This window comes from Leopardus geoffroyi, chromosome D1 (assembly GCF_018350155.1).
Source record: "Leopardus geoffroyi isolate Oge1 chromosome D1, O.geoffroyi_Oge1_pat1.0, whole genome shotgun sequence".
In the NCBI taxonomy this organism is placed as follows: Eukaryota; Metazoa; Chordata; class Mammalia; order Carnivora; family Felidae; genus Leopardus; species Leopardus geoffroyi.
Window position 1 is genome coordinate 77263459 of NC_059329.1, and position 27912 is coordinate 77291370.

Consider the following 27912-nt stretch of genomic DNA (forward strand, 5'->3'; position numbering starts at 1 on the left):
AGTAGCAAATATATTTGGAAAATCCTAAATGAAATATAATTAACCTGGTGTACTAACTGCAAGACTTGTCAGAGCCTTTACTAGACATTAGTGTCCTGAAGTGGATTTGGTACTCTACAGAATAGACTAAATGAAAACTCAAGGATGAAAATAGCCTGCTTTAGGAATTTCCAGAAAACCTCATTTATTCAGTATCATTGAATAATGACCTGCTCAAAAGAGGGCTTTTTTCAAGTTCTATAACAACAGGTTATTGAGCATACTACTTGTCCTTTAAGTACCTGTAGTTTTTATACTGTCATTGAGTTTTGTTATAAAGAATGTGGCTTTTTGTCTATGACTTTCTTTTTTACTGTGGTCGTTAAAAATGAAATCACTGAACTCTCCTCTATTGAGTGATCTCCCAAAGGCTTATTGGGATATTGCTGGTTTGTCCCTAAGCCCTATAATGCCAGCCTCTATATTTTTGATAAACATATTTCACTTTGGAATGGATATTTTATCTCCTTTTCATATTGCTCTCCTGACCTCTTAGTTTGGTAATAATCATCCAAAAGATTGCATTAACACTGTGGTAAATGAAGACTTGGTACTGTGATGTCTTGGGTCACAGGAATTCAAAAGCAATACTTAGATGCTTGGTGCTTATTTAGACTCTGGGGCCATAAAGAGTGATGGCACCTGGTTCCAGAGGCCATGGAGGACGATTTTGCATTGTGTGAACAGTTCCAGTGGGAGTTCTGAGAAAGGGAAATATGTAAGGAGTGTAGAGCATGCAGGGGCCTGGTATGGAGGGAGTAGCAGTTGGGTAACACAGAAGGAAAAGGCTGGTGTGTTCCCTGAAAAGGTGCTTTGCAGTGCAGTTCCAGTTTTCTTTAAGTCTTCCCTGTCATTGTGAACTTGGCCTTTTTTGGAAAGATTAAGTTACAGTAGAGGCAACTTTGATTTTCTCCTGCATAGAATCTTGAAGCTTGCAATGTGCCAAATCTTTAGTATGTTTGAAATGACTTGGGTTGTTGTTGTTGTTGTTTTACTTTTGTCCTGAATAGTCGATAGTCTCAACTGGGTGACAACAAAATGAGTGCAGTATTCCTAAAAAAGTTTCCTAACATTACTTTTTGTGAACTCAATTCCATGTAGCTTAGAGCAGTGGTTCTAGAAGTGTGATCCTTAGACCAGTAGCAGCAGCATCGCCTGGAAAGTTGTTGTAAATGAAAACTTTCTACCTCATCCCAGACCTTACTAACTCAGCAAGTCTGGGGACTGGGCTGGTGATCTGTTTTTTTTTAACAAGCCCCATTTAGTTGATTCTGATGCCCACTCACGTTTGATGATCACTGTCTTGGAGGTTTCATTGAAAGCCTTCAGAGGGCTCTGTGAATGCCCTGAAACTGAATGCAAGTTTGTGTATATGTGTCTACATGAATCCTTTGGAGGAAGGGGAACCATAATTTTTCACTAGAGTCACAAATCTTCCCCCAGCCATGTAAAAACCACCATTGAAATACCAGGATCCAGCCTCGGTGTTTCCAGTCACCACCCTGATTTAACTTCTTGTTGTTTTCCACCTGGGGATCTACAGTTTGATCTCAGGGGATGTTCACTTGCCTTTCTCGATTTCTGAACACTTTTTGGTATTGAATTAATTACACGTAGGTGTCAGCTTCCTGCCTCTTATAGCACAGTGTAAACAATTGTTTCATCACAGAAATTTCTGGCTTGGATGTCTTAGAACCAAAGATCATGTCTGTGCAACAACTCAGAGATTAGCATCTATGACTTCTTTGAAATAAATATTGAATTGTTTGTTTTAGTCTGAGATTACTTATGCTGCTGTGAAATATTTACCTCTGGATTTACGAGCAGGGAATTTTAAACGATTATACTCAAACCAAACAAAGCACTGTCAACATAAAAATCACCATTCACCTTTTCAGTGAGCAACTGTTGAGAGGGTCTGGTCTGTGCTAGTCCATGTGCTAAGTTTTAGGCACACAGTGAGACACACATTTCACCCTTCTAGTCTGAAACTGGGAAATAGGAAGGGGCAGGAATTGGGGGAGGATGAACTGTCGAACAGTTAGATATATAAATAAATAAAAATAAGAATCGTAGGAAAAAAATTGTTTTTTTGGGTTAGGGCATATGGGGATGGCAATGTACATAGGAATCTTTCACAGAAAGTAGGATTTTTTTTTCACCAAGTTTATAGGATAAGAAGGAATTTTTTCCAGGGAAGAGTAGATATTAAAGTAAGTTTTCCAGGCAGGAATAGCAGTCTGATTGGAGCAGAGTCATGAAAGAGATCTAAATGTGTCCAAAGGATGGTGACATTTCCAGGGTGGATAAAGTACTTGATATATATGTGAGTGTGTTGTAGGTGGGGAACAAGAAAGGAGCCTTGTAAATAGAGCTAGAAGCCAGATGATAAAGGGTCTTGTTTTCTAAGCTAAGGAGCTGAAAGTTGTGAATCTTACTTCACAATATCACTGTCTCTCAATGTTGAACTATTGACCTGTATAAATTGCTATAAATATTTAGCTGTAAATAAGTAGTATTTCTTACACGATTTTAAACCCTCTCTCATATGTGTATCATTGTGATTTTCCACACCTATGCGGTTTTGCTCTTCCTATTCCTTTTGCTTGGAATGTCTCTTCAGAGAAAAGCGAGGCCATCAGAATTAGCTGTCTATTGATCGTGATCCTTAACACGCAGCTACTGTGTGATCACATTTTGTACTAAAGTTCTCACAACAACCCTGCTATTGGGGTATGATTCCCCATTTTACAGAAGGATAAAATGAAGAACACAGAGGTCTACCACACAGCAAGTAACAATTTCTCAGCCGAGAAGTTGTGAAGTGACTTACTGAAGCAGTCAGTTTAGAGGCAATATCTACATAGAATATGGGTTCAAGTTTAATTTTCTGTAGATTCCTGGATGGTTGCTTTGTAACAACTCCAACTGGGTCATTTTCCTGCTTAAAAAAAAATTCTTGAGATGAGAGAGTGGTATGATCAGGTTGTTAATGTTTGAGGAGATATCAGCAGAAAAAACAGTTAAGATGCTATTATAATGGCCCCAGCAATAGAAACAGAGAGGAGTGTAAGCCACATTACTAGAGTAGATGGTGAGGATTTTAATTGGTCCCATTAACTCTTATGTTTTTTAGAGAGGAAGCTTGCTGTCCTTGTTTTATTATTTTTAATAATAATTTTTACATATAGTGAGCATTAATTAATACTTTGAGAATCTGTGGACCAGTTGGTGTATTGGAAATTGACCATTTAGCCTTTGCAAGATATCACTATATTCATTTTCTGTAGAATTGGGAACCCGCCATAGTATGATTGTAGCAGGATTCTCACACAGAGAATTGTGACACTGAAGCTTCTCTTTCCAGGAAGCAACTTTATTTGTGCCAACATGGCTGTTAGGTTTGTACCCGAAAAACTGAACCCCTGAATACTACGTGGTGTAGTTTTTTATATTTTTTCTACTTCTTTGTCTCTCATATATGGTCACACACAAGCCTGCAGTCTGATTAAATGGTCTCATGTTACAAGGTCGTAAGAGATGTCACATACGCGTGTAGCCAGGTTGCCTTGAGGGTTTTGGCTTTTTTTTATCCTTTTTCTTTTCTTAGGGAGGAGACCCTACCACATGATGACAAGCCTGACCTAAAGTCAAGATGCCTGTATTTGCATCCTGACTCAGGGACTTACTGGCCATATGGCCCTATGCATGTTGTTACTTGACCATGTGTTGCCTTCTGCTGTGCTTCTTATACTGGGGTACGATTGTCACTGAAAGCATGCTGCTACATGAGAAGGTACATCAATCTAAAAGAGGAATCTTATTCTACTCAGTGGTTTGAGAAAAAGATGATCTATCAAAACAGTCTGACTATAGAGGGGCAGGCAAAAATAGTTTCTAATAGAAAACATGAAGCTTCAAATAATTTCAGACTCACTGTTTCCCCTTTGTGTATGTCCAGGATTCTGAGAAATGGGTGGTCATTCCGTTCTGCCATAGAGGTAAATTTGGTAGAAACATTTGAGAAGCAATGATTATTTGACCCTGAGTTCAGTTATCTTTTGAGTAGAGATGATGGTAAGGCTAACATTCTACGTTTTTTTTTTTTTTTTTTTTTAAGAACTAAATCATGAATTTTAAAGGATTTTGAAACTTTGAAGAATATGGGTATAAGTATTGTAAATTATCATTATACACAATAAAATGATACAAATCTTTGTTTCACAAAGATGTGTTAATAATGATGCAATAAAAGTACCTGGGGATGGCAGGGACACCAAAGCTTCTGCAGGTCCCTGAGTCAGATACACGGAAGAGATTATCTGCCTCACCCTGTTAAAATTTAACATTCCCGGGAGCAAGAATTCTATTTTATTTGCTGTGGTATTCCCAATGCCTAGAACAATTACTGGCCTATCCTATGTGCTCAATAAATAGTTGTTGAATAACTAAATTAATAAAGGGACTTAGAAATCATTTCTATTATGAATGAGGACATTGGTCCCTAATTGCTACTTTGAGGAGCTGAGCTGGACCACAGAGGAACTGCAACAATTCATTTTGTTTATCCTCTAGCAGCTTGAGTGGTGTCAAGTATAAAGAAAACTTTATACTTTCTTTACTGGGTGGTAAGGACAGATTTTAGTCAATAACAATTATTACATCAGGGAAGAAGGTCCAGCATGAATTGAACTCAACTTGGATTTGTGCAAGGTTACTGGGCTTTTTAAAAGGAGATTGAAGGAGTTGGGGTGGGGAGAATAGTGGGGGCTTGAGTAGAGCCAAGAGAAGGGGAAATTTACAGAAAGCAGGAAAGGCCATTGGTCCAGGTGAATCCCATCTGGGTTTATTAACCAGTTTCTGTTGAAGTTATGCCCCTAATCTTCCACAGAGACTGGACACAGGTGCCCTACTATGTACAGGTGTTGGCTGAAATAAATAGGGAGCTTTCTGGGCAGTTATGAGCCTTCCCATGCAGGAACCTAAGGGGGGGTTGAGCCGTGATCTTAATGATCCTCCTCTTGAATGTAAAAGCTATGCTACTCTTCGTTCAAACGTTTTAACATGGAGGGATGTGGTGGACAAAATAATTTGTGCTGAGAGTCTGCTGTGTTTATAGGCCAAGGTTGAGGCCCAGTCAAGAGGAGGGCTCAGAGGAGCCTGATGAGAGTTTGCTCAAAGAGAGAATCTATGTCAGTGGCCTCCTTTGCTTTTCCTTGGAAACCAACATAATTTTGGTCTTTATAGTTTTACCTCCCTTAGGGTAAAAAACACAGAAAAAAAATCACAATAAACAGAACTTGTCTCCTAAAAGCCTAGAGCAGAGTGGGCTGAAATCTTTTACTCCTTGTTTCATTTTCCCTTGACTCCACTAAATGCCTTCTAGATCCTTCCAGAGAATTTCCCTTCAAAATAGAAGGCAGCCCTAAATCTGTTTTCACTAATTCAGTTAATTAGGAGAAGCAATATGAAGAGAAGAAGAAGATCCAAGAAAAGAGATCATCCAAGAAAACACACCATTAGATGACATTAAGGTTTATTTTTAGCTTGTTGGTTCTCTCAGTAGATACTGGCCTTCTTAGCACAGTTGTCCACATTGTTATCCTTCATCAGTGTCCTAACTCTCCTTCTAGTGGAAAAGAGTTTTTGGAAGAACTTGACAACTTCCTAGAGGTTAGGGATCAAAATAAACAGAGTGGTAGAAGGAGACAATAAATAATAGGCATAGAAGGTTCTGAATTCTTAGGTGCTGTAATCTTACCCTCTTGTTCTTTAGACTGAGATCTGGTTTTAGAATTGTACCATTGACAATGTTTGGTTTTTATAATGTTTGTTTGTTTATTTATTTTTGAGAGTGAGAGAGTGACTTTAGGGAGGGGAAGAGAGAGGAAGAGAGAGAATCCCAAGCAGATCTGTGCTATCAGTGCAGAGCCCAACATAGGGCTCAAACTCACGAACTGTGAGATCATGACCTGAGCCAAAATCAAGAGTCAGATGGTCAACTGACTGAGCCACCCAGGTGGGTGTTTTTCTTTTTTTTTGTTTTCTTTCTTTCTTTCTTTCTTTTTTTTTTTTTTTTTGACCTTTGAATTCTATGTAAATTGTAGGATGTTTCTGGTAGTAAATGAAATTATTTTGTAACCTGTCTGTGCCTAAAATCTTCCCTTGGCACAGAAGACAGAAGACATTCTTTCTCATCTGACAATTTGTTTGAAAGAATGATTTGTCAAAATAGTTTCGGTTTCACCCCACCTGGATTCCCCATGTGTATTTGTCCCCAAGGATTACATTGTCCAAGGCTTCAATGCAGACAGAAAAACCATGTTTCTCTCTTCATTACTTTCCCTCTTTGGCACCTGCTTGTAAACACTCATTAAGAGAGACAGGTGTTTCAATAAATATTGACTGTCTAAGCAAACTGTTTAATTCTAAAAAATCTCTTTGTCCTCCTGAAGCTGGGTTCTTCCATTCTCCTCTTTCCTGTTCTCCATCTGTTACCACTCATATTCTAACACTGGAATTAGAGGCTCAGTCCTACAAAGGAAAAAGTAATCATACCATCTGGAAATGGACAAGATCTCAGAAAATACCTTCTACAACTCCTATACTTTACCAAAGAGAAAACGGAGGTCCCTGAAGGACAAGGGTTTTTTTTTTTTTTAAATCACAGCTCAACCAGATTCAAATTTAACACGTTTATGCATTTCTTAGTAAGAAACAGACCCTATAAAGATGCTGTGGGAGACACAAAGATACATAAGACCAGAATTTGCCTTCTGAATGAATAAGGAAGATAGAAAACACAGCTCTGCATACAAGGTAACATAAAGGAGATATAAAATTAAAGTGGAAGAGGGTAATTTTTTTCAGTTGAGGGTGAAATTTTGTTACACGATAAAATGAATATAACAATAGAACATGTATGGCCCAGTGTTAGGCATTTAGCAACTTGTAAAACATAACTGTTCCACTCAGGGATGCAGAGGCTGCTAGAACATAACCTACCCTCTCACCTATAAGCAGATACATAAAAACAGAAATCTAGGGTTGCTGGCATCAGCACTGTAGCCTCTGTATGCAGTAAAATTCTCTTTGGATAGCAAGTATTTCAAAATATATAGATTTTTTTATTTTCACCACTGGTCAGAATCGTATTGATTTTGAACACATTTAATCACTAAGTAAAGAAGCATGAGTTATTCATGGCAGAACGTAAACCAACTTGGTTAATTTAGGAAGCTATTCTGCTTTTTTGCTACTCTTGTTTTCTAACCTAGAATGAATTGTTTTCTCCATCTGCATTAGAACACCCAAATTTGCACAGCCTATAAATGTGGTCTGTGACCAAGCCACCTTCATCAAGTGTCAAAAAAAAAAAAAAAAAAAAAAAAAAAAAAAAAAAAACCCAAACAACTATATCCTTTTTTTTTTTTTTTTTCAACGTTTATTTATTTTTGGGACAGAGAGAGACAGAGCATGAACGGGAGAGGGGCAGAGAGAGAGGGAGACACAGAATCGGAAACAGGCTCCAGGCTCTGAGCCATCAGCCCAGAGCCCGACGCGGGGCTCGAACTCACTGGACCGCGAGATCGTGTATATCCTTTTAATAATAGTCACTGAGGGGCGCCTGGGTGGCTCAGTTGGTTTAGGCATCCGACTTCAGCTCAGGTCACGATCTCGCGTTCCGTGAGTTCGAGCCCCGCGTCGGGCTCTGGGCTGATGGCTCAGAGCCTGGAGCCTCTTCCGATTCTGTGTGTCCCTCTCTCTCTGACCCTCCCCAGTTCATGCTCTGTCTCTGTCTCAAAAATAAATAAACTTAAAAAAATTAAAAAAAAAATAATAGTCACTGAATATTAACACCAGATTTACTGATCAGGGTTCAGGGAGAGCTTAGAGTGTTAGCATTTCTGGCTTTGGCTGGCCAATGTACTGATCAAATCCATGAGAATTTGTGTGAGAATTTAGAATTCAAGAGGAAATCCACAGTGAACAGATGAAGGTGTCAGCTTACAAAGAGCTCAGGACTGGTGGTAAGGATTTGAGTATATCCTGAAAAGATGGGCCAAGGGAATTCATGAGATGAAATGAATGCTATGAAAGAGGAAAAATACAGACACAGTATGAACAAGAACAATGATAATAGCAGCTAATCATTTTTGAGAAATTACTATATGACAAGCATTGTCTTATATGCTTACTCAAATTATCAGATTATCCCTGGAGGTATTTTTTTATCCACACTTTTCAAATGATAGGACCAAGGTTCAGAAATGTTAGGTAAATCTACTACAGTTGCAGGGATGGGACTAAGGTGCAGGTGACTCATTTGTCTCCATTTGCCTAGAACTTTCCTAGGTTTAGCACTGAAAGTCACCTATCTCAGGGACTCCCTCAGTCCTAGGCCAACTGGGACAACTGGTCACATTAACTGGCACCTAAAGCTGCTGGATTCCAAAACTTAGGCTTTTCATTGGTATGTTATGCTGCTTCCTCTGAGGGGGAAGAAAGCAACAACCAGAGATGGAACCTTAGAAAAATTGGAGACATCTCCACACAGGGTCCTTACTTGTTGGACCATATCTGTATTTGCCTATTTTATCCCCGGTCCCTAGCACTATGTCTAGGAAAGAGTAGATTCTCAATAAATATATTTGTAGTTAGTAAATTAATGATTGGTGATTAGTGATTGGAGGAATAAGGAGGTAAGAAGATGAACAGGGCACTGTCATACCCCACAAGGGTCAAAGAAGAGAGCATTTAGACTGAAATAACAAATATTGTAACATTTTTTTTCATTTTTTAATATGAAATTTATTGTCAAATTGGTTTCCATACAACACCCAGTAATCATCCCAACAGATGCCCTCCTCAATGCCCATCACCCACTTTTCCCTCCCTCCCACCCCCCATCAACCCTCAGATTGTTCTCACTTTTTAAGAGTCTTTTATGGTTTGGCTCCCTCCCTCTCCAACTTTTTTTTTCCTTCCCCTCCCCCATGGTCTTCTGTTAAGTTTTTCAGGATCCACATAAGAGTGAAAACAGATGGTATCTTTCTCTGTATGACTTATTTCACTTAGCATAACACTCTCCAGCTCCATCCAAGTTGCTACAAAAGGCCATATTTCATTCTTTCTCGTTGCCAAGTAGTATTCCATTGTGTATATAAGCCACAATTTCTTTATCCATTCATCAGTTGAAGGACATTTAGGCTCTTTCCACAATTTGGAGTTGTTATAATATAACAAATATTATAATTTATTAAAGGGTGATGATTTTGCAAACTAAGAGTTGTGAGAAACTTCAGGATTTAGGCTTCAAAGAGAGGGTCACATGGAAGCTTGCGAACATTTAGGAGAGGGTGAAGATGCGTAAATGGAGGTCGCTGCTAGTGGTGGACACTGAGGAAAAAAAGACCTGGATCTAGGGAATGGCTTAGGAAAGGGTGACCCCAAACAAGGTGTGTTTCTTTTTCCTTTGCTTAAAGAGAGGGTCTGCTCAGTTAAAGGAAAAAGGGAAGACTCATTGGAGAGTAACAGAATTACACACTGATGGTAAGAGACACACTGTAGGAAAGGGTTTCTTCCTGGAGGAGGCTGGAACAAAGAGGAGTTAACACTGGAGGGACGTTGGAACTTCTTCCCAAGAGGTACATAACAGCATCTCAAAGAGACCAAGTTGTAGCTTACTTTTCTTTTGGTCTTTACCTTTTCAGGCTGAACCCCTCATGTTTCATTAAACTGACATGAGTTTAATCCCTCTTCATGCTGATGGAGCGCTTCTGATGGTTCCAATGTGTATCAACCCCATCTTTAATAGTCTGTGTTCTAGTTTGGGACCTGAAACTTTCTGTGCAGGTTAAAATTTCATTAGCCTTGTATTTTGCAAGCCACTTCAGACCTTGGATTTCCTGTTTTGTTTTTTGTTTGTCTGTTTGTTTTCCACTTAATTTTGCTGATGTGCAGTGTGTATATTTTTCCCTGTCATTTTCTCACTGCCACTGTAAAAGAGGCAATGTTACTTTAGCTATGGGAGAGGCAGCTGCGCTCTATCTGGTCTATCATTAATAAACCCCCAAGCTCTGTTCTCATTTCCAAGCTATTAATGTCTGGTAATGATTTCCAAGTCGGAACACACACAGCTGGATATTCAAACCCCAGGTTAAATTTTGTTTTCTGACACATCACCTGTTTTGAGTTTGAAAGGAAGACTAGATGGGATATGAAAGTTATTCAAGAAAGTGGAATATGGGATAATGAAAACATTGACCTGCTACCAAACCCCTGACAAAAATGTTTCTCTTGATCTCTGAAATCAACCTGCAGAACTTTTAGCTCCTGAGGCAGGTACCATTACAGTTGTTATGCTATTAAAATTTCTGCAGAGCCATTTCCTCGAAGGGTAGGGAAACTGTTCGAGGCTAGGTTGGGAGGTTTGATTGCTGCTGATATAAACATTTCTGAATTGTGTTTTCTTACATGCCCAAATAACCTAAGAACCTCAAATTAAAGAACAAAGCAGATTGACTAGGCACAACCAGACTTTTTTTAAAAGCAAAATTGAGTATAATAACAGCTTTCAGAAATTGTGAAAATGTCAATGCAAGAAAATTAGTTCTAATGTAAGCTTAGCCATAGAATTTTATTGAGGAAATTCTCATCTGAGCATGGAACATTTAAATAATGAATTTACAAGGAGAAACACAAGGAAATCGCAAAAAGCCATTACTTACAATAAGAAAAAACAAGTACACTTTAATGATTATAGATTTGAGTATGGAATATTTTGCCTGATTTTTGTTTCATTGCCTCTTTGTCATTGGAGGCCTGTCAGATGATTTTGGTAAGTATCATGGGTGAATGTCTTTGTGTTTGCTCAGCAGAGAACAACAGTTGCAATATGTAAATAGGGTGCCTCCTCCCTTTGGATGCCTTGGGATATGTATAATAGATTAAGTTGGCTTTGTGCAGAGCAAACAGGTCTGTATTACCAAGAATATGAATGATGTTGGTTTCCATAATTGCTAACATCTGGCTTTCCATAAATCTGTTAAACTGCATGGAAGCTGAATTAGATTTCTGTGTCATAAGTAAAGCAATTACATGGAACTTTGTAGACAATATGGTCCTATATTCAACTGCAAAATCCTTTCATTTTGGAGCAGCAAAAGCAAATCCAGGGTTTTTTTGCGCACACTAGGTGTGTTCATCTTTATGCTCAGGTTTCTTAATTGAGAGAGAAACACTGCCAATATGCTTACAACTTTGTAAATGAAAAAAATAATTAAATGTTAGAAAAGCATGTTATAGTTGGCCATTAATTGCCAATTTAGAGAGGATTTCAGAGAAGACCTTAAGTTAAAGATTCTTTTGCAGCTACTGGTTGGAATCTTGAAATTACTCTTCCAGACATTTTCTGAAGTGCTTTGTTAATGGGCCTTCCTCTGTCCTTGTCCTCATGCATTTGACAGGAAACTGGAGTGGGGAGGGAGGAGGGAAGGTTGCCTTCCTGTTTCAGTGTGGTTACTATTTTGCCATATTTATTATACTATAAACCAGACCATGGGCTTCCCCAGATGAAAACTTAACAATAAAATGTGTTCCCTGAAGGGGAAGGTTGTGGTTCTGTCTTCTTGTTTCTGAACACCCAAGAGACCAAATTTTAGTAAAATCGGCTTTATAATAGTAATGGTCTATAAACTTCCCAGATTAAGTAAGTGAAAACATTGTACAGCCACAGTGCTTTCTGTTGTACTTGGCACTGAGAAGAGAATAAGGAAAAAAGATTTAGTCCTTGTTCTCAGTGAGCTCACTATCTATCTATGGAGATGGATATATTAAGTGTGTAAGTGCTAAATGCAAGGATAGCATTGTATATAGAGTACAGAGTCAATAGTGACTGTTTCACAGAATGAAGAATGGTGATGCTTGATCTTGATTTTGAACATGACATAGGAATGAAGATATTATAGAAAGGGAACTACTTACTTTGTAAATTAATTTATACACCAACGCATTCCATGCAGACTAAGAGGAAGGAGAGAAGGGAGAGGGAGAGTACTCCCATAATGAGAAAAGGCATAGAGGAAACAACATGGACTCTTTGTGGATAACCCATTGCTTTTGAACAAAAAGGGGAAGAGACAGAAACTAACAACAGGAATGTCAGATCAAGGCTTATATGCTGGGAGCTTAAATCATCTATTATAGACATCAGAGGACGACTGAGAGGTGGTAAGCAGGGGCGTGATATGGACAAATTTGCTTTTTAGAACACCAGTCCCTTGCGGAAGGTATTTAGAGCAGTCATTCTCATCTGACTGAACACAGCCCCAATATCTGGATCCTACTTTATACACCAATTAAATCAGTCTCTAGTGGCGGTGAACCCAGGCACCAGTACTTGTTAAGAGCTCCTCAAATGTGTCTACTGAGCCCACAATTGAAAATCATTGGATTAGAGAAGTCGCTGGAGTCAGGGAGACCAGATAGGAGGCTAATGTAGTAGTCAGGGACTGGTGTGAAGATTTGAGTTAACACAGAGTTCAGAGAAATCTGAATATTATTTTTTATGATTCCATGTGTTGTCTATCAAGTTACTCTCTATCTGTATCTCCCAGACGTCCAAACTAGATTGTATATGTGATTAGAGAAGAGTAAGACCAAATATTTTCATTGCCACTTTGAGCAAAAGCCAAGGAGTGAGAATAAAGCAAACATATCAGTTTAGTATTGTTCCAAGATAGGATCTACCACCAACGTTGTCACTGCAGTGGGAGTTTAAGGAAGTGACTGATTACTATGAATTGGCATAATATTGGGAGATGCTTAATTGAGGAGGTAGGGCTTGAACTTTGTCTTACATATCCACATTCTTACATCAAGAAATATGTGAGTTCTTATGTTATCTACAATTTTTAAAAGACCAGAAATTCATTGGGTATGGTTTTAAACAGGGGATAAATAAGTGTCAGAGAGGCTAAATAATGTGACCAAGGACATACAGTGATATGTAAAATGCCTTTTATGTGGTAAGCACTCAATTAAATTGAGAACTTGTTTTCAAACATGGGTCGCCTGATTCCCACATCCAATGCCACTCTTAATTGAGAAGAGTTAGAAGAAGAAGACTTGGGAGACAAGAAAGGTTTCCAGGTAGGAGCACCATATGGTCAAATGTGTGGAGAATAGCATGGACACAATGGAACAGTAAAGACATAAATGAGGTCAGATTATAGTTGACTGGGAATCTGGGTATTGTAATTTGGGTTCATTTCCACAGTTTTTAAAGGAGGAATCATGGGGTGCCTGGGTGGCTCAGTCGGTTAAGTGTCTGACTGGCTCAGGTCATGATCTCATGGTTTGTGAATTCCAACCCCTCATCGAGCTCTCTGCTGTCAATGCAGAGCCTGCTTCAGATCCTCCAACCCCCTCTCTCTGCCCCTCCCCTGCTTGTGTGCTTGTCTGTCTCAAAATAAATAAATAAACTTAGCAACAACAACAAAAAGAGGAATCGTTGTTAATTAACTAAATGTCTTGACTGAGACTACATTTAATGAGACAAAGACAAAAATAAATCTTGGAATAAAGTATTTGAACTCCGTAACATTTTCTACTTTGTACCTTTACTGTGAAGCCAAATTTTCCAGCAGTGCATGCAGTCAGTAATAGAAGATAGGTCATTTATTTCTCATTATTTTCAAGTCACAGTAGTTGCAAAATTATAGAAAACTTTGAGTAATTATGTAATTCTCAGAATTTCAACTAAGGATACTAAAGAGGATCCATATAAGATCTTATGCTTGGAAGTGGGTTGCAATATCTAGAGACTTAATAGTTGAAAGTAGATAAAACCACAGAACATTCTAGTAGTCTGAAAGATGACTTTAGACCTTGAGTTGGTTCAGAAAAGAACTCTAGAGCATGTGTTAGAAGGCCCAGGATACCACCTTTGCTTCAACGTGGTACTAGATGTGTGACCACTTATTCATCTCTGTGCCTTAGTTTCTTATTTTGTAAAACGAAAGTAACTATTTCCGTCTTGCAATTATATGGCATAACTCCTGGAAAAGCTTCAAAAAACTTTGACACACTATATAAGTATAAAGCACCAACAGTAAATATATATTATGCCTTTAAGCACTATTGCTTTGAGTACTTTAGGAGAAAATGCCACTTAGAATTATTTTTTCTTTAATTTAGCTCATAACCCTTAACCAAATGCCCACAACCTATACATATTTAAAATGAAATTTAGGAAGTAGAGTAAGTTAATTCATACTGTTCTTTTTTTTTTTTTTTTTTTACGTTTGTTTATTTTTGAAAGAGAGAGTCGGGGGGAGGAGCAGAGATTAGGGAACAGAGGATTTGAAGTGGGCTCTGAACTGACAGCAGAAACCCCAATACGGGACTTGAACTCACAAACCGTGAGATCATGACCTGAGCCTAAGTTGGACGCTTAACCAACTGAGCCACCCAAGCACCCCAATTTATAATGTTCTTATTTTAACTTACTATAGGGATTAAACTTCCTGATCAGATGCCTAACAATAGTTATCTATATGTCCTTCTAGTGTTTCTCCTTGTCACCTACCTAAGGACAATGTCTTAAATGTCATTGTTAACATTTATAATACCTAGTGTTCAAAAAAACCTTGTGCACAGAAGGATCATCTGAAGGATATTTGAAGGACATAGCACTAGATTGACCAGTGGAGTACAAGACTATGATAAACAAATGACCAATATCTTTAAATCGTGTAAAGATTGTCACAAATAAGAAAACTCAAGTTGACTTTTCTTGAATGGTCTCAGAACTAGCACCAATAAGTAGGAGTTCTAGGAAAATATATTTCATTTCATTTAAGGAAGACATTTCTAAAAGAGTTATCCGATGGAATTGGCTGCCTTTTGAAGTAATAGATTGCCCACTGGGAAGAGGCTCAATCCAGGACTGGACAGCTATGTGTTTGAGATGTTAAGGTCACTCAAGCTTTGCATGTCTGGGAAAGCTGACTGGATTTTTGCTTTCCCTCCATACTTAGCTGTCATTCAAAAACCATAAAATATATGTGTGTCTTCCATCCTCATCCATGCTATATGTACCATAGCTCTAAGATGTTTTTTTCTGGGGACAAAAATGCTTCTGACCATTAGGATGGAGAGGATTTGATTAGGCAAGGCAACTACCAAGAATTAGTCCCTCTTCTTTCACCCTTGGCCCCAGGATCTGGGGGAGTCTGATTGGTTCGAGGTTGCCCTAATTGCCCACTTATTCCTACTCAGTGGATGATCTATTCACACCTTTTCTAAAAGACCCAGATCTGTATAGGGTGTATCCCCACTGTTAATGAATTAGGACTATTTATGGCCTCTAGATGGTACAGAGAATATCCTAAAACTGGATTAGAGCTGCTACTGGATAATTTAGTAATTGGAGTCCAACAGCTGCAGGTTTGAGTATGAGACCTGCCACCTATTAGCTATATGACCGTAGGCATGCTATTTCATTTCTATGAGCCTCAGCTTCATTATTTGCAAAATATAGGAACAGATTTTCCTACACAGAGCTGCTTTGCAGAGTAAATGAGATAATGCATGTGAACAGCTTGGTACAAAGTAAATGCTCAGTAATATTAATGCTATTGTAAATGACTATTTTCTAATCACAGTCTTGGCTAAATTGTAAAGCTCTGTGCCTTCTTTATTGCAGATATTGATGAATGTGCCTTAAGAACCCATACCTGTTGGAATGATTCTGCCTGCATCAACCTGGCAGGGGGCTTTGACTGCCTCTGTCCCTCTGGGCCCTCCTGCTCTGGTGACTGCCCTCATGAAGGAGGACTGAAGCGCAATGGACAAGTGTGGACCTTGAAAGAAGACAGGTGCTCTGTCTGTTCCTGCAAGGTGAGACTAATACAGTGCGGCAGGAATTGTAACTGTTCTTTTCCTCCCTTCACTTTTCTCTTCCGCCCCACCTCTTTCCCCCAGGTGTTGACTTGCTGGTCTCCTGTAGTTTCTGAAAAGGCTTCTCTCATTCTAATCCATGCTACAGCTAATGATGATGCTGAGTGGCAGGCAAACCTGTTTTGAATTGATCATGCCATTAGTGAGAAGTGAGGTGTGCAGTTGAGAAGAGGCTGCAGAGCACAGGGGGAGTAGGGCAGAGAAACCAATGTTGGTGCTCCCACCGAGAGCCTGCAGTGCCTTTCAGGTTGGTTGGGTGAGAGATTTAATGAGCTCTCATTCCACACTTACACAGACTTGCTGATTAAAACTACTCTTTGCCTGAAATGATCACCTGCATGAACTTGCTTATTTTTGTGGTAACATCATCCAGAAAAGCAAGGCACATAGGCTTGCTTCCAGCGGTCAGAGATAGGTGGACCTCTGTTCTGAACAAATGGAAATGATAGTATGAGGCCTTCTGATAAATGATGTCTTCTTTCCGTTCTCACTGCTGGGCTGGCTATTCCTTACATTAAGTTGTTTGGAAGTGAGTTTAATGCTTATGAAAATAAGCCTGTCATCCCCCGGTTTTAGCTTTATGCTTTGCAAAATGGGCCTATTAAAATGTTTGATTTCCTTGTGCTTTATTTTTTCTTTTGTTGATCTTGCTTATTCATTTTCCTTTGAAACTGCTTTACTGTAGCTCTTGCATTGTATTTTTATGTCTGTGGATGGGACTTTTTAATCTTGGGCTTTATGGGCATGGGAACCACAAGAAATGACTTGTTTAGTAGTCTCTTAGGGAGCTGGTGTCCTGATAAATTCAGAGAGCTCCCTGGGAATAGAGTGGAAATGAACCTTCATTCACCTGTCTTCAAGTCTACCACACCTCCAAAGGACCCGGGAGCACCCATTTAGGAGAGCTACATTACCAAGTGTTTAGATCATTACTCCATCGTGCTCACTTTTTACCTTATACATGCATCTGGTTCCATACATCCAAACACAGGTACAGTGACCCCATTTACTGAGCACCTCCTCTGTTCCAAGCACCCTGTAATTTAAAAAACAGCATCACACTTAATTCTTATAGCACAGCTTTGAAAGATAAAGTTTCTGAGTTTTAGGGCAAGTAATGTACCCTAAATATCACAATACATAAATATCCAAGCTGGGACTTGAATTCTAGTAGTTTGCCCCAAATTTCATAGTTTTCTTATTCTGCCACAAGTCCTATAACTCTCCACAGATGATATCTGCTCATGTATTTAAAACTGATTAAATAGGCAATCTAACATGATTGAGCTCAAACTGTAACCTTAGTACTGTATTAGTGACACAAAGGGCAAAGTTTTTAACAGAAAGAAAAGCTTGTTGTGGTTTAAAATAGTTGAGAAAGGTATATAGAAAAGGTTGGCAGTTAGGTCTCCATTCAGCCAGCAAAACAAGAAGGAATTCCTTTATTAGTGCTTTTCTAGAAAATATTGTTTTTCCCAAACTTACGAGGATGATCACAACCTGACCCGGAAATCCTTTTTAGGATTTGCAGAGCCCCAGTCTCTGGAATCAATAAGAGATTTTTTGTTGAGTCTTGAGTAGTGTGTGAAACCAAAATATCTTTTTCAGTTTTTGTTTTATTTAGGCCCATGGGAGGGAACTTAGCAATCATTAAAACTTCCCAAAGTTTCATTAATTAATTATGCTAATAATCCAAGCAATATAAGTTGATTTATTCTGCTTTGACTCTTTTAACTCTTGCCAAAGTCAGAGGATTAGACTGAAATTCCACAAAAAAATGAACAATCCTTGTAACCTTATATTGTTAATATAATGGCACCTCTATCACCACCCCACCACCTTATGAATAAAGTACAAGGAAGATTTCCTTCTTTGTTTCTTTGTTTTCCAATTGCATTTATTACTCATTAATAGCATAGCTTCCAAGAACTTGTGGAAGGAGAGGACAGCTTTGATTTAGGAGATAAATTAAAGGGGTGCCTGAGTGGCTTGTTGAGTTAAGTGTCCATCTGACTCTTGGTTTTGACTCAGATCATAATCTCAGTTTATGAGCTTGAGCTCTGCATTGGGTTCTGTGCTGACAGCAAAGAGCCGGTTTGAGATTCTCTCTGTCCCTCTCTGAACTGCCTCCCTAGCCCCGCTCAACTCTCATGTACTCTCTCTCTCTCTCTCTCAAAAGAAATAAAACTTTTTTTTTTAAAAAAAGAAGCTAAGTTAAAAAAAGCTCTAAAAAGTTCTTTAAAAAAGAAACTAAATTAAAAACCCTAAATCAAATTCTGTAGATCATTCTCAAAAAATTAAATTTGTGACCCTGCTTTTTCCTATTATTTGCACCTAGAAATATTTTAACCCAATTTCATAAGTAGTAGCTCCAACACATAAGCATCCAAATGGACTATAATGGCATCATCATCTTTGAGGCTAAGAAGTCAAGATTGAGACAGAAATACTGGCTGTTAAACCATACTCTTGTTTTCAAATTCAAATAAAACTAAATCACATAATAGCAGAATTATACAAGCCAGCAAAGGGTCAAGGTTTACTATTCAAAGAAGCAGAGTCAAACAGTCTACGGATTCAGGGAAGTCCCTAGTATTTTTCATAAAATTAGAACAAATAACCCTAAAATTTTTATGGAACCACAAAAGACCCCAAACAGCCAAAGCAAACTTGAAAAAGAACACAGCTGGAGGTATCACAATCCCAGATTTCAGATATACCATAAAGCTATATTGATCAAAACAGTGTGGTACTTGCACAGAAACAGATATAGGTCACTGGAACAGAATAGAGAGACCAGAAATGTATCCACACTCATATGGTCAGTTAACCTACAACAAAGGTGGCAGTCTCTTTAATAAATTATGTTGAGAAAATCGGACAGCTACATGCAAAAGAGTGAAACTGGATCACTTTCTTACACTTATATACAAAAATAACTTGAAATGGATTAAAGAACGAAATAGGAGACCTGAAGCCATAAAATTCCTAAAAGAACATATAGGCAGTAATTTCTTGGCCATCAGCCTTAGCAATATTTTTCTAGACATGTCTCCTCATGCTAAAGGAAACAAAAGCAAAAATAAACTATTAGGACTGTAACAAATAAAAGCCTTTGGCACAACAAAGGAAACCAGCAATAAAATGAAAAGGTCTACTGAATGAGAGAAGATATTGCAAATAATATATCTGATAAAGAGATAATATCATAATATATAAAGAACTGATACTGATCACCAAAAATAATCTGATTAAAAATGGGCAAATACCTGAATAGACATTTTCCAAATAGGACATACAGATGGACAGTAGGCACATGAAAAGATGCTCAGCATCATGAATCATCAGGGAAATGCAAATCAAAACCACAATGAGATATCACATCATACCAGTAAGAATGGCCAGTATCAAAGAGACGAGAAATAACAAATGTTGTCAAAGATATAAAGAAAAGGAAACCCTTCTGTACTCTTGGTCGGGATGTATATTGGTGCAACCACTGTGGAAGTTACTCAAAAATTAAAAATAGAAATACCCTATAATCCAGTAATTCTACTGGGTATTTACCCAAAGAAAATGAAAATGCTAAGTTGGAAATACATATGCACTCCTGTATTTATTGCCACATTATTTAATGTAGCCAAGATATGGAAGCAAACCAAGTGTCCACTGATAGATGAATGGGTAAAGAAGATTTGGTATGCATATGCATGTATGAAATGTTGGAATATTACCCAACCATGAAAAAGAATGAAATCTGGCCATTTACAACTACATGAGTGGACCTGGAGAGCATTAGGCTAAGTCAAATAAAGATAAATACCATATGATTTAACTCATGTGGGATCTGGAAAAAAAATGAACAAACAAAAAAAGAAACCTCATAATAAAGAGAACTGATGGTTGCTAGAGGAGAGGGGGTTGGGCAGATGGGTGAAATTAGAGATAGAGATTAAGAGGTGTAAACTAGTTATAAAATAAATAACATGGAAATGAAAAGTAGAGCATAGGGAATATAGTCAATAATATGGTGATAATATGATATGGTGACAGATGATGACTGTACTTATTGTGGTGAGAGTATTGAATAATGTATAGAATTATAAAATCACTATGCTGTACACCTGAAACTAATATATTATTGTATGTCAACTATACTTCAATTAGAAATTTTAAAAATGCTCAGGTGATCAGGAGAAAAAGTGGCAGCATCATGAAATTCTCAGGCAGTTTCAGAAAGAGCCACCTTCATTCAATGATGACCAGAAAGAAAACAAACAAACAAACATGGGAGTTAGGCATAGATATTACAATAATGGGAGTGTGGAGTACAAATTAAGAATATGTACTTGAACAAAATTAGATCATACATTTGAAGAAACATTTAGATAAAACTTCTTTAGACCCAAAAGAAATTAAAGCAAGAATTCCAACAAGATAGAAAAAAGGCAAGAGCATTAAACGAGAAGGAGAAGGAAAGCGGCTCCTGGAGAACGAACTGAGGGGAAAATCTCTGCACTATGAAGACTACCTCAGAAGCTTCTTGGAATCAAACCAGTACTGCTGCCACAGAGATGAGGGGGGAGAAACCACTAAGTATGAAAGGGAAAGGTGGAGAAGAAATATGATTACGTGACAGATATGGAAGCTGACAGTAATGATTTAACACGTAGTGGGTTTTCCTGAAGAGAACACAACAAATGCAGCAAAACCAATTTCATAGATAAAAGAGAAGGATGACTGATTTGTACACCAAAAGGATTCTCTTACTATAACAAGACCAATCAGTATAAAGCCATCAGGACCAGTACTAGTGCCATAAGCATCAGGACAGCATAAGGTCAGCATATCCTGGGAAATTTCAGGTTGGCTTCAGACTTTCCTCCAAAACTCAAGACGCCAAAAGACAGTGGAAAAATTATTTGCAGACTATGGTAGGGAAAGTCTTTGAGCTAGGCACTCACAAATACTACTTACATTGTAGGCTTTAGTTGATGGAATACATATTAAAAGAAGGATCAAAGAATGTAGGACTATGAAGAGAAAAAAACTATACAAGCCAGATGTCAGAAGCCACTCAATCTCATACACGACCAGTGTTGTCATATCATAAAGAGATTAATAACTTCTTTATGATGCTTCAAAATTGTCCTTCAAAGAGAGACTATAAATGAAATGTGTCCTGGCATGCTAAAGGTGAAATTGGTGCATTTTTCCCTAGATTATATTAGCCACTAAATTAAAGTGCTTTTATCTTCTTATTTTGACCCAGTGTTTATATTATCCAAGGACAATAAGCCTCTTTAGATAGTATTCAAAATAAATACTCTGCTATATGATTCCTGTATTATACTTGGAAGATGGAATATCGTCTCCCTCATTTAGACTTAGAAGAAAGTTGAATTTAAACGTAGACAAAGCCAGAAATCAACCTTTCTCACTCTACTCTTATTCCTGGGTTCTTTTCTCTTCCCTTAAACTCCTTGGAATATGCAACTTCAAGGCATTCCACCAGGAATGAGAAGACCTGGATTCTATTCCAGGCATTGCTAGTAATTGGCTTTGTGACCTTGAGCAAACAACTTAGCATCAGAGCCTTTTTCCTCAGCTGTACAAATGGCTAGATGATATCAGAAATTCTTTCTGTCTCTAAAGTTCTGTAAGTCTGGAAACTGCTAGTGACATTTATGCCCTCAGTATTTCTCTCTCACCCTTTCCAAAATGTTTTAGTTTGTGGCTTAGTATCATTATTCATATAGACCTTTCAAATCCTTTCCAGGATTTTCTTTTTTGTTTCTTGCCAGCAGCTGGCATTTCTACATTTACTTTACAATAAGTATTATGTATACATTTATTTGCACATTATACATTGAAATAGGATTAGTATGTCATCATGTACAAATTATTCTTTCAAATTCTCTACAATACAAAGAGTGATAATTTGGATCAATTTCATATTTGAGGGTTTAAATATTTAAATGGTTTAAAAGTAACCTGGATTTCACAACATTGCATTTTTCCACAAGGTTTCAGCTATTCTAACACCTGCTTAAAAATGTCAGGCACTTCAGGATGTCTGAATATCACTATAGAGCTGAGTACACCAGCATTAGTCTTTTGAGTCCATTAATTTTATGTACATAACAGTAGGAATTTTTCTTAAAACATAAGTTTTACATGGAAAGGTTCAAACCTATGCTGAATATTTATTGCTTTTGTATTCTGTCATCTAACTGTGTTATTTTATATATTTTAAATATGAAATACAGCATGAAAATTATAATGTTAAATTATTTTAAGTATATTTATTTATTTTGAGAGAGAGAGAGAGAGAGTAGGGGAGGGGCAGAAAGAGGGAGAGAGAGGATTTCAAGCACAGAGCCTGACGTGGGGCTTGAACTCACAACCATGATACCATGATATGAGCCGAAATCAAGAGACAGATGCTTGGGGCGCCTGGGTGGCGCAGTCGGTTAAGCGTCCGACTTCAGCCAGGTCACGATCTCGCGGTCCGTGAGTTCGAGCCCCGCGTCGGGCTCTGGGTTGATGGCTCAGAGCCTGGAGCCTGTTTCCGATTCTGTGACTCCCTCTCTCTCTGCCCCTCCCCCGTTCATGCTCTGTCTCTCTCTGTCCCAAAAATAAATAAACGTTGAAAAAAAAAAATTAAAAAAAAAAAAAAGAGACAGATGCTTAACCAACTGAGCCACCCAGACACCCTGAAAATTATTATATTGAATCACTATTATATTATTATTATGTTACTATGATAAATATTCAACAGAAAGGATTGATAAATACTAGAAAAAATGGTAAACTTGGAGTGAAATCTTTCAAATTCTTTCCCTAGTTTTTGGCTCTCTATATAATTTTTTTTTAATATTATATTTGAGAGAGAGAGAGTCAGTGAGTGAATGGGGGAAGGGCAGAGAGAGGACAGAATCTGAAGCAGGCTCCAGGCTCGGAGCTGTCAGCATAGAGCCCAAAACAAGGCTTAAACTCAAGAACTGTGAGATGATGACCTGAAATGAAGTCAGATGCTTAACCGACTGAGCCACCCAGGTGCCCCTGGTTCAATATATAATTTATGGTCAGGCTTACCATGACAAGAAAAAGAAAAAGAACCTGCAATAAATAATTAGGACATCCATGAAAAAGGGCATTTAAATAGGTACTACTGAATGATAGTACATAGTATATAGCCCAAATAATTTCTCCTGTAACTTAGCCACATATTATCTGAAGTTCTGATAAGATTTAGAAAAGTTAATATGATTTATAAAGGACACATGGAAATTAAGACAACTGGTGGGGAAGAGAGGGTAGGGGGAACAATGTTATTGGATAATTCTGTATAGATATGGTTTGGCAATCTCTTCCTCAGCCCCAGGATCTTCCTTCTGTCCTAAGCATGGAGGTAGAAATGAGGGAACATTTCTTTTGTGTCTGGTACTTATAAGTATCTGCTCATACTTTGAAAACAACCTCATGAAGTAAATATTATTATTACTTTACAGAAGAAACAAGAAACTCAAGTTTCACACAAGTAAAGTTTCACACATGGAGATATCCATGACGAAATTCCAAGGTCTCTAGTTAGAGAAATGGGTTCCCAGCCTTACTGCTCCACATGGGTGTGGTTCTGTGAACTCTGCAAGATTATTTATGTTTCTGAGCCATGTTTTTATCAGTAAGACTGGGTTAATATCTGCAGACACATTTGCTGTGAGAGTGAATTAAGATCAAGATAAATTTGAAGTACCTAGTTCAGAGACTTGCAGAGAGCTGTCTCTCCATGACTAATCACTTACCAAAGAAGACTCGAAGTTGTTTTAAAGTCCACTTTCCCCCTTGAGAGTCAGTACACCAGGTTAGCTACTAGTGTTTCATGCCAATTGAAAAAGAAGTCTTGAAACATGTCCACAACTTAATGGAGTTCGGCAATAACAGTAGGCCCAAATGGATTTGGGATTTTGTTTAGATGCCATGTGCTTCCTTAACAGTGACAATAATTTTATGCATCTTTAGACCACTTAGTTGATTAGGCCCAGAAAGATTGCTAAATTGCTTGGAACCCATGTTCTTCTAGCATTATCCAGACCACAGAATGAAAAATGGTGGTCTCTTTGGGCTTGACCTCTAAATCTTAGTTATATCCCAGTTTCTTTTCACAGATACCCATCTGTGGCTCTTCCATGCATAAATTTGTCCAGAGCCTTAGGAGACATCTTTATTTTCTACCTGTGCTACATGGGAAGATAGAGAGGTCTCAGGTTTTTAACTTCTTGGAAACTGCAGCATTTTAGTATGAGTGGTCATATTATATTGTTGATTATGGAGATGAATAGACAAATGGATACACAGTCACCTGACATGCCCTTGTAGTCATGAATGATTTGTTATAGGGACATGGAAAAGGGAAGTATTATTGTATTCTAGGAGGATGCAGAAAGGAATAAGGAAAGATGTCACAGAGGAAGTGACATTTGAGTGAGACCTTCAAGGATGAGAAATTTAGCCAAGTAGAGATGTGGGGAAAGTGAATCCCAAGCAGAGGGAATAGCAAGAACAAAGATGCAGAAACATTGCATGTGTTAAGGAAAATATGAAGTAAATGGTGGGCTTAGAATATCAGAAAAAAAGAAGAGTATGGGAGGGGGATAACTGATAATAAGCCGAGAGAGAAAGGTTACAGATAGAGCCAGACAGTGGAATTCAGACTTTATTCTGTGGGCAGCAGAGTATCATGAGTGACTTTTTGTTGAGGATTGGCATGGCCCAACCAAAGTCTGATCGACAGCACAGTAGAAGGACTGAGGAGATCCAAACTAAATGGAGAGGTACCACTTAGACTGAATTGAAGGTTCAGGAGAGTAAAGATGAGAACCCGAAGGAGGGTTAGAGACAGAAGATCACATGAAAGATAACACCGAAATTAAGTCATGGGTCTTGATAAATGATAATGTCAGACACTCACTCCCTGTGGCCATGTGTGCCCTCATTCTGTGGGCAGAAGCTCCAGAGTGGCATATTGGCAACTTAGCTGCCCCATTTTCCTGGGTCAAAAGTGTTCCGGTGCCAATGATCAGAGAAGGAGCCAGGGTTGCAAGTTAGGCTTGCATTTATTCCTACACCTTCATCTACTTCTAGTAGTAACTGGAAAATCCAGTGGGAGAAAACAAGCTGTGAGGACCAGATTTTATTTCTGTGCTGCCTGCAGGATTGTTTTGTTTTGTTCATTTTCTTAGTTGAAAAGTGAATAGCATTCATCCTTTAACTAAATGTAGTACTAGAGATGGATAGGGAAATAGATACCATAAATAACCACTTGCGCTCTGCAAGTGGAGGGCCAAATTCCTGTGGCAACACAGAAGAAGGGTAAAGTGGAGAGGATCTTTGCCATGAGATTGTCTGGAATGCTGACCACGTGACCTGGCCTCATACAAGCCTTTGCTCAGAAACTGAGGAAGGTGGCCAGATTAGGGAAACCTAAGGGGTTCCTGTGTTTCCTTCAGGCAAGAAGAAAGCCCTGTCTGCAAGGAGCTGACAATAAAATAACCCTGCCGTTCTCCCTGTGGCACCCATTCGTAGAGTGAAGAACAGGGATGAATCAGCTTGTGCCTGGGGCCAGGGTAGAGGTTAGCTTTCTGAAATCCTGCAGTTTACTCCTAAAAATGCTTTGCTTTGCTCTCTAAACCTAACCAGTGACATTGTCAATACCTTCCTCTCTAGGGTGTTCTTGATGGAAGGAGTTGGCTGTGCCAGCCCTAAAATTGTGCTTCCTTTTCTTTGAAACATGAACAAATTGGCAAGTTTAGTTCACCCTCAAAACTCTAGGGGTCCTGTCAAGGAACAGGGTCTTCTTTTCTGTTCTCCTCACTTCATACTTCTGCATGTAGTTCCAAATCCTGCCTTTTCATATCTTTGTTTCTGCATCAGAGGTGTCAAACTCTTCCTTGGACCAGAATCCCCTGGAGGGTTTGTGAAACTTTGATCACTGAGTCTACCCCATAGACTTTCTTGTTTGGTGAGTCTGGGTTTAGGCACAACAATTTGCATTTCTAAGTAGTTTCCAGGAGATTCTAATGCTGCTTGTCAGAGGACCACATTTGAGAACCAATGCCTCAAGAATCCTTCTGATTTGTGTGAAGTCCTTTTATCCTACCCTTTAGCATATTGGAAAATCATTGCTATGAATGTCTGGAGTGAGGTCTGGTTCCTGTTTTGTCATTAATTTGCTCTGTGAGAGAAGTGCTTTCCCCTCTCTGGACCTGATTTCCTCTTCATTAAAATGAGACATTTGGAATCAATGACTGTTAAGAGTTTTATTAGAGAAGTGCTAATTAGAGAGGGCTGGTTGTGTGGTGTAACCTGAAGCCAAATTAATATTTTGTAAAGACTGGATATCACAACACAAAAATTTGTATGTGAGAAGGTAGAATAAATGGGTCTAGAGTACCACTCCTAATTTTACTCTTTATATCAAAGATCAAAAAATGTTTTCTATGAAGGGCCAGATGGTCTTTGCATAACTGTCAAGGCCTCTGTCTCACATACTGAACTCTGCCATTAGAGTGTGAAAACAGCCAAAGGAAATATGTAAATGAACAAGGGAAGGTGTGTTTTAATAAAACTTTATTTGCAGAAACAGGTGACTGGCTGAATTTAGACTGTAGGTGTCAGTTTGCCAAACCCAGGTTATATTATAATTGAATTTACATAAATAATCTTACCTAAGTTTTTATTTACTTATTTTAAGAGAGAGTGTGCATATGTGCGTGAGTTGGGGAGGGGCAGCGAGAGAGAGAGAGAGAGAGACAGAATCCCAAGCAGGCTCCACACTGTCAGCACAGAGCCTGATGTTCGGTTTGATCTCATGAACTGTGAGATCATGACCTGAGCTGAAATCAAGTCAGACACATAACAAACTGAGCCACCCAGGCACCCCAAGACCTCCACCTTCTTGATTTAAAAGTTTCAAAACTGTGGCAGAAAAGTGGTATTATGCAATCTGGAGTAAATAATGTGTTAACTATTCAGTAATAAAATGTGTAATTTATAGTATAAAACCTGTAACTTTCCATGGCGTAAGAATAAATCCCTTTTTTATTTGATGGGAAAGTGTATGTCCCTGCTTCTTAAAATTCAGGAGCAATTTAAATAATATAGTAGTCATTGTTTATAGCTGAAATCCATTATAAAATTACATAAAAGCATTTAGCTTCTACAGCAGAAGGGTGAAAAAATACATCTTTGGCATTTAGATGGGGCTTGTTCTGACCAATCCAGCTAGGACTGAGGTCAGGCTCTGGGAATGACCCCAGAGATCTAGCATGAGAAAGATTACTCACCAACTTTGAGCTCAATTGTCTTGCCAAGTTTAGATGCTGGTGTGGCTGTGTTCTGTTAGCTGAGGTTTTGTAATGGCATTCTCATTGAATTAATGGAGCCACCTGTGACATTTTCATTATTAAAAATGATTTTCTTGACAGTTACTCTGTAATTCAAAAGGCAGAATGAACATAGCCATTGTTCTAAAATATGTTAGAACCTAAGAGGGGCCTATTTGGCATTTTCACATAATTGATGAGATAGGAAATTGCTTTATTTTGCTCTAACCCTGGAGGCTATCCACTTATTCTTATTCATTCTTTTAATCCCCACATGCAGAGAGAAACCTAACATTCTGATTGGGCCTTATTGCCTGTGGTACAATAGCCTCTTCTAAAGCAATGTGTCCCTGTTTACCGTGGTTTGTGGATAGAGCTTTTAGGTTATGGAGGCCCAATCATTCTATACTTGGGGAGAGTAATACTGTGACCTCAGTAGCTGACCTGACCATATGATTTTATATGGTAGCTACCGTTACTTTTTTTTTTAGCTTGTGTTGGTTAAATCACTAGGGAGTTATTC

At 38.3% G+C, this 27912-nt stretch overlaps 1 protein-coding gene across 2 annotated transcripts in view; it reads left to right on the forward strand.

Annotated features, from left to right (window-relative positions):
* NELL1 (neural EGFL like 1) overlaps positions 1–27912 on the forward strand; it is an 879943-nt gene that overhangs the window by 844598 nt on the left and 7433 nt on the right. For both annotated transcript variants that reach the window (XM_045484781.1, XM_045484782.1), the window contains one exon: positions 15749–15942. In XM_045484781.1, the coding sequence (XP_045340737.1) occupies positions 15749–15942 (194 nt within the window). The remainder of the gene's footprint in view (positions 1–15748; positions 15943–27912) is intronic.